This window comes from Oncorhynchus mykiss, chromosome 11 (assembly GCF_057628025.1).
Source record: "Oncorhynchus mykiss isolate SJ-2025 chromosome 11, ASM5762802v1, whole genome shotgun sequence".
Lineage (NCBI taxonomy): Eukaryota > Metazoa > Chordata > Actinopteri > Salmoniformes > Salmonidae > Oncorhynchus > Oncorhynchus mykiss.
Genome location: NC_143032.1, coordinates 34,994,478 through 35,010,111, shown reverse-complemented (window position 1 = coordinate 35,010,111; position 15,634 = coordinate 34,994,478). Strand labels below are relative to the sequence as shown.

The following is a 15,634-nucleotide window of genomic DNA, read 5'->3' as shown; positions in this document are numbered from 1 at the left end:
TGCCATTTGGGACACAATATGTTTTCCACAGCAGTAGACTATTCTGTGAGGTTGTTATGGGGTTGTTGGTTAGCCACGCTGGGCTGTTGATTTCTCTTCCCTTCTCACTCTGAGCACTAGGCAGGAGACCCCTGCAAACACTTCAGACCAACAGCCTAGCCTAGCCGCTACTGTGGAGCAGCTGCCTCCAACTGTGTGAGGCTTGGCAGTTGGACTCTGTACTTTTCTCCCAAACACAGACAAATTGCCTTCCAGGGAAAAAAGTGAGAAAAGAAAGGGGCTTTCCAGCTCTAGTTTCACTGCTGGTGGTATTTATTGGGTGTCAGTTAATATTTCTAGACAGTTTAAGTTTTATGACGTAGTTGAAAGAGGATTTTTGCTTGAGCCAAATGGGTCATACACCTCCTGCTAATGAGAAGGGGATGAATGCGAAATGAGTGTTGTAAGGAGAGATTTTGAGTAGTGCTGTGGTGGGGGTGAAATCGTTATGCTCTGAGACAAAGGGCTCACACAAACACTGAGTCTCAAGCTCTCTCTCATGCATACACGCACACTCACACGCACACACACTTATCCGTCCATACACGATAAAAGTCCTAATCCTAGGAACATATACATTACACATATACATTGAGTACAGTTTCTGTTAATGTACAGTAGGCTACCTGCTTTTGTTTTGGTGTTCTATAAGGCTACCATAGTCCTAAATAAATAGTGGGTTTGGATGGTCGGGACAGTGGTGTTAAAAGCACCATAAATCCCTGTACAATCACAATTGACCCATTTAACACCACATCCAAAGGGGTTCTTCGGCTGTCCCCAAAGGAGAACCCTTTTTGGTTCCGGGTAGAACCCTTTTTGGTTCCAGGTAGAACCCTGTTGAGATCCAAGTAGAACCTTCTGTGTAAAGGGTTCTACATGCATCTCAAAAGGGTTCTACCTGGAACCAAAAAGGGTTCTTCAAAGGGTTCTCCTACGGAGATAGCTGAATAAACCTTTCGGGTTTTAGATAGCACCTTTTTTTCTAAGAGTGTAGAAAGGCGAAGTGAGTAATTTTGACCCATCATGAATTTAACATTGAAATATCTCTTCCATTTTTAGTCATGCACCCCCTCCCTCCTTGACTTTTCCTAAGGAAGTCTATTTCACATGTTAGAGTTGTTAGAATTTTGATATCACAAGCAGAATTTGTGTTAAAATAAGTTTTAAGAGGACATGTAAAAATACCGGTCACATACAGGTCACATACAGGTCACATACAGGTAAGACGTTTTGATTTCCATTTATACTGAACAAAAAAATATATAAACGCAACATCTAAAGTGTTCGTTTCATGAGCTGAAATAAAAGATCCCAGAAATGTTCCATACGCACAACAATCTTATTCCTCTCAAATTTTTTACATTCATTTGTTTACATCCCTGTTAGTGAGCATTTCTCCTTTGCCAAGATAATCCATCCACCTGACAGGTGTTGTGAGGACATACGCTGGTGACGAGAAGCAAGTACAGGGAGTGAACATTTAATGAAACACGGACAGGAACAGAATACGGACAGCGTCTGGACAGGGGAAACAAAACGACATTACTGCTAACACGGGGAGGAAACAGAGGAAACAGACAGATATAGGGAAGGCAATCAAAACGTGAATGAGTCCAAGTGAGTCCAATGAGCGCAGATGCACATAATGATGGTGACAGGTGTGTGTAATGAAGGGCAGCTTGAAGCCCTCGAGCACCAGAGAAGGGAAGTGGGAGCAGGCGTGACAGTACCCCCCTCCCCCCCCCCTCTAGCACCTGGGCGAGCCTAATGGGCTGGCCAAGGCGCGGAAGCCGAATGAGCCGGCAGAGGCGCGGGAGCCCGATGAGCCGGCTGAGGCGTGGGAGCCTGAGGAGCTAGCTGAGGCACCCCCTGGTCCCTACGGCAGCGGCACCTGAGGCATGACGTGGGATGGGTGCCTGCCGAGCCAACCGAGGCAAGGAAACCTCTCGAGTCAGCAAAGGCGTGGCAGCCCGACGAGCCAGCTGAGGCACCCCCTGGTTCCTACGGCAGCGGCACCTGGACCAGACGTCCCCAACAAAACAAAAAACTAAAACCTCCCTGAAGCTTTGAATATGGGTATCAGCATTCTGTGAGGACAGACGGTGGAGACGAGAAGCAAGTACAGGGAGTGAACATTTAATGAAACACAGACAGAAACAGAATACGGACAGAGTCTGGACAGGGGAAACAAAACTACATTACTGCTAACACGGGGATGAAACAGAGGAAACAGACAGATATAGGGAAGGCAATCAAAACGTGAAGGAGTCCAAGTGAGTCCAATGAGCGCAGATGCACATAATGATGTTGACAGGTGTGCGTAATGAAGGGCAGCCTGGCACCCTCGAGCGCCAGAGAGGGGAATTTTTTTATTTTATTTAACCTATTATTTAACTAGGCAAGTCAGTTAAGAACTAATTCTTATTTACAATGACGGCCTACCCTGGTCAAACCGGGACAACGCTGGGCCAATTGTGCACCGCTCTATGGGACTCCCAATCACGGTCAGATGTGATGCAGCATGGAAGCGGGAGCAGGCGTGACATATCAAGAAGCTGATTAAACAGTATGATCATTACACAGGTCCACCTTGTGCTGGGGACAATAAAAGGCCACTCCAAAATGTGCAGTTTTGTCACACAACACAATGCCACAGATGTCTCAAGTTTTGAGGGAGCGTGCAATTGGAATGCTGACTGCAGCTCTGTTGCCAGATAATTTTATGTACATTTCTCTACCATAAGCCGCCTCCGTCGTTTTCGAGAACCGGCCTCACAACCACAGACCACTTGTGTCCACGTAAGCCTAGGACCTCCATATCCGACTTCTTCACCTGCGGGATCGTCTGAGACCAGCCACCCTGACACCTGATGAAACTGTGGGTTTGCACAACTGAAGAAGAATTTCTACATAAACTGTCAGAAACCGTCTCAGAGAAGCTCCTCACCAGGATCTTGACCTGACTGCAGTTCGGTGTCGTATCTGACTTCAGTGGGCAAATGCTCACCTTCGATGGCCACTGGCACACTGGAGAAGTGTGCTCTTCACAGATGAATCCCGTCAAAGGCGCAATGTGGGCGAGCAGTTTGATGTCACACCAGATACTGACTGGTTTTCTGATCCACGCCCCTACCTTTTTTTAAAAGGTATCTGTGACGAACATATGCATATCTTTATTCCCAGTCATGTGAAATCCATAGATTAGGGCCTAATACATTTATTTCAATTGACTGATTTCCTAATATATTAACTTTTCAATTTGTGTTCAGTGTAGTATCAGGAAGAGCATATTCTGAGGATTGCCAAATAACTCTCAAAATTGAAGAGATTAGCTCTATTTCAAAATATAACTTTTTCCAAGACTTAATCCCACTCCATATTGTCACGACTTCCGCCGAAGTTGGTCCCTCTCCTTGTTCGGGCGGTGTTCGGCGGTCGACGTCACCGACCTTCTAGCCGTCACTGATCCATTTATCATTTTCCATTGGTTTTGTCTTGTCTTCCATCACACCTGGTTTCAATCCCATCAATTACATGTTGTGTATTTAACCCTCTGTTTCCCCTCATGTCTTTGTCGGTGATTGTTTGTTGTATGTTTTGTGCAAGTCATGTTCTGGTGTGCGATGGGTTTTGTACCCTTTTATATTATTTTTGTAATAATTGTTTTTTGGAGTTTTTTTAGCATTTATTAAAGTGCTCCGTTTATACCAAGTTCACTCTCCTGTGCCTGACTTCCCTGCCACCAGCACGCACCCATTACACATATCCCTCAATGGAAATTATGTTATTTGCTGGCACTACCAGTTGCTTTGACTACATGAAAAAAAAATAAAAAAAATACAGCAACACTGTGGACAATGTACTATCAGATAATTCAGAATGCAAATAAGATTGATTTTTTGTTGTTGTTGGTCTGTATGACTAAGAGATACTCTTTTGCAATTACGTTGTCTTGATACCTGTAGCACTTAGTTTTCCTTTTGCTCTCAGCCCTAAACCTGGCACTTTATGGTCATTGCATGGTTGAATGTGATTACAGGTTACAGATCTTCTTTTGTTTACTCAACTTTCCGTGTGTTACCTGAACTTTTTTGTTGGCCCAGACATTGTTCCAACACAACACAACGCAGGCAAAAAATGACTTGTCAACTAGAAAGGATTATTTTGGCATCTTACCTTAAAAAAAAAGAAAAAAGGCTGTGGAACTGGTTACACACACACACTTTCTCATGTTGGAGCTAAGTTTGGGCCAACTAAAAATGTTAAATTCAGGTAACACTTTGACCGAAAAGCTGAGTAAACTGAAACAACTAGATTTGTGGGTGATTTTCATTTTTTTTTTTTACAGTGTATGCTAATAATCAATGATTGGCCACTCTTTAGCAAACAGGTGTGATTAGCACTCTGGACCTCCCTGTTTTCCTGTGCGATTATGGAGATCAATAATGCAGAGAGCCATGAGAGAAGGAAGCTGGCTGGGACACTGATGAGTGGCTAGTCACTAATTAAACCAAGAAAGAGAACGGAAAAGAAAATAAGAAAAATACTGTAAAAATATATAAACATATGATCTCAATCAATAAAAAGATCCAGGAAGGAATGTTGCCAGAAATCTGTGGGAGATGAGAGATCAAAGCTGTGGCCATTTGTTTTGTAATCACTTCATTAGCTCACTCCTGCTATGATCGATGGGACAGCCGCTGCGACTCTTTCTCTCTCACACACACGGGAATCAGACATAAGAATACAGAACAGGGTGTTCCAATGTACTTGTTCCATTGCCATGTGATGCTGTGACTGAGTGAACTGCTTGCCAATGCTATCTTATTATCAGGTTAGTGGTAGTAGTAGTAGTAGTTGTAGAGTAGTAGTTGTAGTAGTACTTAATTAAGTGATAATGCCTTCGAAGCCGGTGTTTGCAGGATATATTGGCATGTGTGTTCTTAGGCCCGAGACTAAGTCAAACCATGTCAATATATCCTCCAAACACCGGCTTCGAGGGCATTACCACTTTTATACAATGGGTTACCAACATATTCAAATAAAAACTGAATTTGTATTAATTTATTCAGATGATTTCATCCTTCCACGAGACATAGTCCCAACACAAATCTAGGGATTGCTACCTAAACTGGCTTGTCAGTCGTTCATTCTATCGGTTCGATGGCCAGAGACACAACACATTCGTTAAGTATTTTTGTTCCAAATCTATGAACGCGACCCAGTCGTTCGTTCTAAATGTTCCGTTGCCATGATGGCTGGCAACATTCTCATCCCTTGCTTGCTAGCTAGCCAACTTTCGCTAACACAGTCACGTCAAACGGTGCAGTCAAAATAACAGCAGAGGAGCTGCATTTGCGTTCGTTTAAGCTGTTTTCTAGTGAGTCATTGTGGACACATCCATAAAAATGAGCGATTTCACCTGGCATAGAACATTTGCTCTCTCCCTGGGTAAGGCTTGAACAGTTTTGTAAAGAAGAATGGTCAAATATTGCCAAATCTAGGTGTGCAGAGTTGGTAGAGACCTATCATAACAGACTCATTACTGTAATTGCTGCCAAAGGTGCTTCCACCAAGTATTAATTCAGGGGGTTGGAGACTTCTCCAATTCTGATATTTCATTTTTGTATTTTTAATATCATTTTTCACGATAAAAATCAATTATAAGCGGAGTATGGTGTGTAGATAAGTGGAAATCCTTTAAATGGATGAAACTCTGAGGCACTGACACAACAAAATGCGAGAAAAAAAAAGTTCAAGGCTGTGTAAACTTTGTATAGGCACTGTATATCAGTTCTTGGCAATATTCCGGGAATGTTCCAAAAAACGTAATTGTACACATTGACATCATTAAGCTCAAAATGATGTTCTCAGAACACGATGAAAACTTTCTATAAAAACCACAAGAAAACTAAACATTCAGATAATGTTCTAAAAATGTTATTTAAAAGCATATACAGTCCGTTCTCAGCATCAACAAAACTCTCACTTTTCTCTATCTTGTTAAGTGTGTTCAGGTGTGTTGACCACACTGAGTAATTGGCCACAACTGTTCTTAATGAATGTTTGTTTCTTTTGAAAATGGGGTCTGTTTGAATAGACTAAAATTAACAGCTTTGTATGCATAAAAAACATGACATGCTCGCTCCATCCTGGTGGCACAGTGGACTAATTCCATAGATAGAGAACCGAAGATCAGAGGTCTGAATTGATTGATCATAAGTCATTGATGCCGTGTCTCAATAAACAAGACATGTGTTTGCATGATTAATGCCTGAGGAAATCTATTTCCATGTGTCCCATCTGTGCTTAGAGTTATAAAAAGTTCATTTATTATTGAAAAATGATGTGAAAGTTTTAAGGAAGTTATTTGAAAACTTCCAAATAATCTATCCTTTCCATTCTCGGGAACATGAATAAAACCTCCCAGGAAAACTTAAGGAACCAGAGTAAAACGTTTTCAGAACCTCCCTGCAACCAAATAAGAAGCGTTCACTTCTGTTAGTTTTACAGGTCAGGAAACGTATGCCTTCGTTCCCACAACCAATGTGAAACCAAAATGCAGTACATTCTCACAACTTCCAAGAAACCAAATGTGCTAACTGCTAACACTGCAGGCCTTAATGCTAAAATCAGTCTTGTTTTTCAAATACGCTTTGGAATACTCACTGTCCAAACAACAAGTTACAAGTGACCAAATCAGATTTGTGTGTGATACGACAGCAGTCATTTGCTGACATAGTAACGACAGGTGTGTGCGCAGGGGTCTAGGCTGATTGGTGGTGTGTGTGCTTCCTATCACTCAGAAGTTATGTGGCAAGTTACAGTGACAGCAATACCTGCCATGGGATGTTTTCTAGTTACTTTGAATGTTCAAAAACATAGAGTAAGAACACCTTTAAAGCCTCAAAGGTTAATATTTTTTTTTTAAACGAGTCATTTTTGGCTAGCCACAGCAGTGACCTAGCTAGCTAGTTGGCAGTTTAGATTTCAAGCACAGTCATTCACTAATTTGTTTGTAAACGATTAACAAGCTACTTAGCTACCAGATGTTCTTGTCAAACTGTCAACAGAGTAGCTAGCAAGAAACAAGATATGCCAAATAACAGTCTAAAAACCACTTTAAAAAAACAACCAATAAACTAGATTTGACCATTCAGAAACAAGTCGCATGGCCAGGAATCAGATTTGTGTCCGACTTCAAACCACCCAATAAGGTGGTTTGAAATGTGGCTTGAAATGTCCGATTCCATGTGCTTTTTGTCAGTTCAGTCTGCAGGGAAAGAACAGATTCGAATCAGATATGCAAAAAAAGAGATTTTAGTCACTTCAAACTGCCAATGTGAACAAGCCTTTAGTGATTCAGAACACGTGAATTTACTGGTAGCCAATTAGGCCTGGCCTTCAAGATGACAGTGCACATTCCTTAAGGCTCTCTGTAGGACAGCCAATCATAATGGAGTCTCCTCTCCGTACACCCATCTTATCAAACTGGACTGTCATTACTGAAGAGTGCCTGATAACTTTTGATATCTCCATCCATAGATGCATCTCTCCTCCTATCCAACAACACCATGAGCTAACCTTGGTTTGGGATTATCTCTTGTGCCAGCTGTAGCACGTTGCTCATGAATAGCTAAACAGGTTATGCCACAACGATGCTAATCTCCTTCCAGACACTCGCACACATGCACGCAGGCATTCAAGCGCAGTGTCGGCTAACGGCTGAGCTGGATTCGGAATGTTCCATTGTTTTCAGAAAGAAAGAGAATCTCATGTTAGTTGACGGTAAGGATTAAAGGATAATATTGAAGGTTTGTTTTGTTTTTGGGACAATAGGAAAACACAATTAACTTTTCTGGGGGGGTTGAACTTGAACCTGGCCCTTTTCGTTTCTTGCATGGTTAAATAGTTGAACGGTAATTGCCATCAGAGTAAGTATGATTAGACTGAGGCTGAACAAGGCCGTGCATCATGACATTTGGTCAACTTCATTTCTTGATCACAAGCGCCAGGCGTGTTTATTAAGACAGAAGCCCTAGTGACAACAGAAGAAACAGAGACCAGCAGCACCCACGAATGACGAGTGCCCCCTACTGTTCAATAGTAGAAATGCAGGGAAGGCCTGTGCTCAAGAGAGAGATTCTAAAGTGGGGTTTTCCTGTGTTACTCTAGCGATGCCAAAGGAGAGTGCTGCGGAGAGGAAGGACACACACCCACTGCACACCGGCCTGATCCTGGGCATTCTCGTGGTCTTGCTCATCATGGCAGCCGCAGCCCTGGTCACTGTCTACATCTACCACCACCCTACATCAGCCGCAAGCCTCTTCTTCATCGAGGTGAGCCTGTACCACTATGTGGCTAACTTAACATTTGAACGGTGTGCTGTTCAATCCCCGTGTGCTCCCTTCTCCCTGAATCTCCTCTTCGCCTGTCTCTAATGGTGTCTCATATGTCTGTCCATAAAGCATGCAAAATATGAAAGAAGAGTGACTCTCCCCCCCAAAAAATGTCATTTAAGTTTATATACAAAGACAGGTATTGCTTTGACTTGTGAACAGTCCATAAGTATCCAATGGGTTTAGAGGTCCCTTCGTCCTGGACTGTCTTTATTGGCTGTTCAGTTATGTATGTCCCCTGAAGTACCTTAGAACAGCAGGCTGAGACCCATGCTAGCCTAAGGGTAGTACAGTATTACAACAACTTGTGAGGGAGTCTCTCTCTCTCTCTCTGTCTCTCTCTGCCTGTCAGGTTTGATTATGATGTGTGCTTTCCTAACCTACCCCAGCAGATACTTCCTTCCAAGGTCAGGCAATATGTCTGCCAACCACTAGACGCCCGTATGTCAGAGTGGAATAACAAACTACTCCCACTGTGTTTCTCTGTATGCATCCCTAATTACACCCTATTCCCTATTTAGTGCACTACTTTGTCGATGGGGCTCTGGTCAAAAATAGGGCACTATATAGGGAATAGGGTGCCATTTGGGACCAAAGCTCTGTCAGGCCCTCCAAAAAAAAAAAGAAGTCATAATCTGGTCAGCGTTCATTACACTTTATCCCTGTTTCTCCAACTCATAAATATGCATGATTACTTTCACAGGGCGCAGGCAGTGAAACAAGGCTCCACATGGTTCTTTGATGATAAATGCCTACGAAAGCTTTGGCAATGAATTGGTTTTGGTTTCATTTGTACCGTTTGGAGGTCGTAATGAGACTGATTGATGTTTAAACATCGAGAAAAATAAATGACAAATGCGTAATCTTCAAGGTCATTATCGCACAACGAGCCAATCCCTCATCAAGGAACAATTTTCTCTGAGAGAATTCAAATGCTTCTCCCTCGGAGCTCTCATCACTCACTGAGTGGTTTAGTACATGGCATATATCAAACGGCGAGAGCGTGTCAATTAATGTCATAACATTTACTCCCAATACATCTGTTTCAATCACGCATACCTAAGAGGTTATTAACTCTGGAAATGTCATATATTATATTTCGCTGTCTGTAATACAATGTGCTCGCTTATTTCTACCGCTATACATCCATATGTAGCTCCGGGGGGAAGTTTTCCCTAGGTACAGATCTAGGATCAGCTTCCTCCTCCCCTAATCCTAACCTTAACCATTAGTGGGGGAAATGCTAAACTATCCCAGGATCAGCGTTTAGGGGAAACAAGAAGAACGTGATAGCTACAGAGAGAGCTCAGCTGAAATAGGGTGTAGCAAAATGTGACCTAACCCTGGGCACAGGTCAGTGGCATTGCAGACCTTTGGCCTTTGACCCTAGTCTGTCACCTCAATGACCTCTAATCCCTCTCCCCTTCTCCAGAGACGTCCCAGCAGGTGGCCGGCCATGAAGTTCCGTCGAGGGTCGGGTCACCCGGCCTACGCGGAGGTGGAGCCCGTGGGCCAGGAGAAGGAGGGCTTTATTGAGTCTGAGCAGTGCTAAGGGGCATGCAACGCTCCCCCCCAATGCGACTGATTGACGCTGGTCTCTTGTTTTGTCGATTCAAACGCTCACTGTCAATGTTGTGAAATGAGATGAGAAAATCGTGGTGGTGTCACTTTGAAATCCCCATGCTTTTTTTCTGGTGGTCTGAGAGTAAGGCCTTGTGTTTGGTGGACTACCACGGTGAACCTTCAAACCTGGCTTGTTCAACAGAGAGCTGATCTGAGAGCTGCTGAGGGAGGGTCACTGCCAGAGGGACTGTGCTGTGGGGAAACCTTAAACTGATCTCAAGTCAGTTCTTCAGTCCAAGCCCAAAGTCTTCGAACACTTCACACTCACAGTGGTGAACGTGACTGACTTCTTGGGGACAGGGTGAACGTAACGGTGTCATTGAGTGGGTTGTACAGTGTGACTGCCCTACACTGGTGGTGTGTGATGTGAGGGGGGAGTAGTAGGAAGAATTATACAGTATATTTTTCAGAAAGAATACAGAGTATGTGAACAGAGATCTTGACTTTAAATGTTGGTGAGGCTATATAGGCCTTTATATATCCTTTGAGGTTTTGCTAATTTACTGTTCCATGTTGGGTTTTTTTCTGTTGCTTTTTTAACTTGGGTTTTGTTATTCCTTATCAGTGAGGGGATTTTGTCTTGCTTTCCACTACCATAATAAGGCTTCTTTACCGTAGCTTTTTACTTCATAGCGTGGTTCAATAGTGTGATATGCTCCTGCTACTGCCCCTCATCCCACCCAGGAGTAGCAGGCTTTTGTTGGTATCTCTTTTTTACATAAAGTTTGTTCCATTTTTTTAAAACGTTTTTATTTTAATTTTACATTGATTTCAGTACTGCCGTGCCATGCTTTCCCTGACTGGAGTTTGCTCAACATTCTTTGTCTGACTGGAGTTTGCTCAACATTCTTTGCACAAAGTTTTTCATGCACATACATCTTTATTTCATTTGGTACAATTGCAAAATTGCGAGACAGGCGCTTTTGTGAGTGTGTGTGGTTGTGTGTATGCATGGTCTAAACGTGTGTGTGTGTGTGTGTGTGTGTGTGTGTGTGTGTGCTCGCATGTTTGTGTGGTTTTTGTGTGATTGGATATCAACCTGCTTGTAGGTGGGTCAGTTTGAGCTGGGTCTGTGTAATTGATGCTGAGTGGTTGACCAGAGGTACTTTTCCATAATTGTATTATAAGTTTGGCTTGAGTATGCCTGGGTTTTGATTTTATGTGTACAATGTGGTTTTCAAGTAGTTTGACCTAGGGGCGTCAATTGGGTATGGCAGTCCCTATACCCTAGCTCAATACTAACAATTTAAAATAGGCTACTAAAATCATTCCAATCCCGATTTACAAGACAAATGCAGTTTAGCAGTATTAGCGGGGTGGCTTTAGGACCAAACATCCATCGGAACTGGATGGTGAACAGCACAACATTTATTTTAAAACAGTGTAGAGGTAGAAGATTGCTGTAGGGTGGCTAAGATGCTAGGTAACTGTCGTTTGACTTGGAATGAAATTAGTTTTTAATCCCACATCTGAGCTAGGGCATCGCAGCTAATTGCTGTATGACGTGTTTGAGGTAAATTTCATTTTTGCTGTTCTCCAAATAGCATTTCGTACTTTTTAAATTGTGTAGAAATGCATTAAATAAGCTTAAAAATGTATGAAAATTGCTTGGAATCACCCTCTCCCCGTCACTTTACCTTACCCTATGTTTGCCATACCTTAGAGTGGCGGAGAGGTCTCTACAGACCCTAGTTCGATCCCAGGCTATATCACAACCATTCATGATAGGGAGTCCCATAGGGTGGCGAACAATTTGCCCAGCGCCGTCCGGGTTAGGGGAGGGTTTGCCCGGGCTAGGCCGTCATTGTAAATAAGAATTTGTTCTTAACGGACTTGCCTAGTTAAATAAAAAATGTAAAAAGCTGAAATGATGACCCTGGTTTGACCTGCAACTGAATCGGATCTTGTACAGGACTGGAGAATATGTCTTACTGTTCTATGGAGTGAGAAATCTGCCAAAATGTTAAACGAATGTAACATTAGAATCGTAAATCACTTTGGGGAGATTTTTGGCAGATATCTAACCCCATACTGTTCCAGCTCTTGTTCTATATTAATGGCTAGTCCATCTCATTTAACCCTAGCATAGCATAGTGCCTTCACAAAGCATTCACACGCCTTGACTTTTTCCACATTTTGTTGTGTTTCAGCCTGAATTTAAAATGCATTAAATTGAGATTTTGTGTCACTGGCCTACACACAATACCCCATAATGTCAAAGTTGGAAATATGTCTTTCGAAATGTAATTACAAATGAATTAAAAATGAAAAGCTGAAATGTTTTGAGTCGATAAGTATTCAACCCCTTTTGTTATGGCAAGCCTAAATAAGTTCAGGAGTAAAAATGTGCTTAACAAGTCAAATAGTAAGTTGCATGGACTCACACTTTGTGCAATAATAGTATTTAATGACTACCTCATCTCTGTACCCCACACATACAATTATCTGTAAGGTCCTTCAATCAAGCAGTGAATTTCAAACACAGATTCAACCCCAGAGACCATAGAAGTTTTCCAATACCTCGCAAAAAAGGTCACCTATTGGTAAATGAAAAAATAAAATAATGTTGATTATCCCTTTGAGGTTATTAATTACACTTCGGCTGGTGAATCAATACACCAGTCACTACAAAGATACAGGTGTCTTTCCTAATTCAGATGCTGGAGATTAAGGAAACCGCTCAGGGATTTCACCATGAGGCCAGTGGGGATTTTAAAACAGTTAGAGTGATAGGAGAAAACTGAGGATGGATCAACAACATTGTAGTTTCTCCACAATACTAACCTAAATGACAGAGTGAAAAGAAGGAAGCCTGTACACAATACAAATATTCCAAAATATAAAAATAAAGCACTAAAGTAAAACTGCAAAAAATGTGGCAAATAAATAAACTTAATGTCTGTCCTGACTACAAAGCATTATGTTTGGGACAAATCCAACACATCACTGAGTACCACTCTCATATGTTCAAGCATGGTGGTGGCTGCATCATGTTATGAGTATGCTTGTCATCGACAAGGACTAGGGAGTTTTTTTTTAGGATAAAAATAAATGAAATAGAGCTAAGCACAGGCTGAATCCTAAAGGAAAACCTGGTTCTGTCTGCTATCAAACAGACACTGGAAGACAAATTCACCTTTCAGCAGGACAATAACCCAAAACAAAAGGCCAAATATACTCTGGAGTTGCTTACCAAGACGTAATTGAATGATCCTGAGTGGCTTAGTTATAGTTTTGTCTTAAATCGGATTGAACATCTATGGCAAGACTTGAAAATGACTGTCTAGCATTGATAAACAGCAAACTTGACAAAGCTTGAAGAGTAATGCACAGAAATGGTACAATCCAGCTGTAATCGCTGTCAAAAGGTGATTCTAACATGTATTGACTCAGGGGTGTGAAGTATATAGAGTACCAGTCAAAAGTTTGGACACACCTATTCATTCAAGGGTTTATTTTTTATTTTACTATTTTCTACATAGTAGAATAATAGTGAATACCTCAAAACTATGAAATAACACATATGGAATCATGTAGTAACCAAAAAAGTGTTAAACAAATCAAAATATATTTTATATTTGAGATTCTTCAAAGTAGCCACTCTTTGCCTTGATGAAAGCTTTGCACACTATTGGCATTCTCTCAACCAGCTTCATGAGGTAGTCACATGGAATGCTTTTCAACAGTCTCACATGCTGAGCACTTGTTGGCTGCTTTTCCTTCACTCTGCAGTCCAACATACACACTATACACACATATGCACATAGATTTAGTACTGTAGACATGTGGTAGTGGTGGAGTAGGGGCCTGAAGGCACACAGTGTGTTGTGAAATCTGTGAATGTATTGTAATGTTTTTAAAATGGTATAAACTGCCTTAATTTTGCTGGAACCCAGAGAGAGTAGCTGCTGCCTTGGCATTGCAGACCAACTCATCCTAAACCATCTCAATTGGGTTGAGTTCGGATGATTGTGGAGGCCAGGCCATCTGAAGCAGCACTCCACCACTCTCCTTCTTGGTCAAATAGCCCTTACACAGCCTGGAGGTGTGTTGTGGGTCATTGTCCTATTGAAAAACAAATGATAGTCCCACTAACACAAACCAGATGGGATGCCGTATTGCTGCAGAATGCTGTGGTAGCCATGCTGGTAAAGATGGCCTTGAATTCTAAATAAATCACTGACAGTGTCACCAGCAAAGCACCCCCACACCATAACACAAACTCCTCCATGCTTCATGGTGGGAACCACACAATGCGGAGATCATCCATTCACCTATTCACGTCTCACAAAGACACGCTGGTTGGAACCACAAATCTCAAATTTGGACTCATCAGACCAAAGGATAGATTTCCACCGGTCTAATGTCCTTTGCTTGTGTTTCTTGAACTCTGTGAAGCATTTATTTGGGCTGCAATCTGAGGTGTAGTTAATTGCAGATTTCTGAGGCTGGTAACGCTAATGAATGTATCCTCTGCAGCAGAGGTAACTCTGGTACTTCCTTTCCTGTTGCGGTCCTCATGAGAGCCAGTTTCATCATAGCGCTTGATGGTTTTTGCGACTGCACTTTCAAAGTTCTTGAAACTTTCCAGATTGACTGACCTTCATGTCGTAAAGTAATGATGGACTGTTGTTTATCTTTGCTTATTTGAGCTGTTCTTGTCATAACATGGACTTGGTCTTTTACCAAATAGAGAATGCCAAGAGTGTGTAAAGCTGCCATCAAGGCAAAGGGTGGCTACTTTGAAGAATGTCAAATGTAAAATATATTTTAAATTGTTTAACACTTTTTTGATTACTACATGATTCCATATGTGTTATTTCGTAGTGTTGATGTCTTCACTATTATTATACAATGTAGAAAATAGTAAGAATAAATAAAAACCCTGAAATTAGTAGGTGTCCAAACTTTTGACTGGTACTGTATGTAAATGTGATATTTCTGTCATTCATTTTCAATAAATTTGCAAAAGTTTCTAAAACATGTTTTTACATTGTTATTATGGGGTATGTGTGTAGCTGCGTGAGAGAGAAAAACATTATTTAATGCATTTTGAATTTAGGCTGTAACTACAAAATGTGGAATAAGTCAAGGGGTATGGATACTTTCTGAAGGCACTGTATAAACAGGGGCTTAAACCTTTGTAGATTGCCTCAAAACATGTACAGATTCAGGTTATGAATGAAAAATCTTGCATATTACATGTTAGATTGTTACTATTTTGTCTTTCTTTTTGAGTGGCCTCTTTTTTTATTCAAATGTGAAATAATGAATCAATCATTACATATCTGCTGTTGCTGATCGATATACAGGACAAGGCTTTCACGCATTGATCAAATCAAACAAAAACCATTTTTTTGTTGCTTCATACTTATGATTTACAGTACCAGTCAAAAGTATGGACACACCTACTCATTCAAGAGGTTTTCGTTATTTTTACTATTTTCTACATTGTGGAAGAATAGAGAAAACATCAAAACTATGAAATAACACATATGGAATCATGTAGTAACCAAAAGAGTTTCAAACTAATCAAAATACAGTTGAAGTTGGAAGTTTACATAGAGTTA

The 15,634-nt window shown here is 41.4% G+C and overlaps 1 protein-coding gene across 2 annotated transcripts in view; it reads left to right on the top strand.

Annotated features, from left to right (window-relative positions):
- LOC110535616 (plexin domain-containing protein 2) overlaps positions 1–12,342 on the top strand; it is a 170,216-nt gene extending 157,874 nt beyond the window's left edge. For both annotated transcript variants that reach the window (XM_036935347.2, XM_090189946.1), the window contains 2 exons: positions 8,218–8,381; positions 9,874–12,342. In XM_036935347.2, the coding sequence (XP_036791242.1) occupies positions 8,218–8,381; positions 9,874–9,993 (284 nt within the window). In that variant the 3' untranslated portion in view covers positions 9,994–12,342. The remainder of the gene's footprint in view (positions 1–8,217; positions 8,382–9,873) is intronic.
- The last annotated feature ends 3,292 nt before the right edge of the window (positions 12,343–15,634 follow it).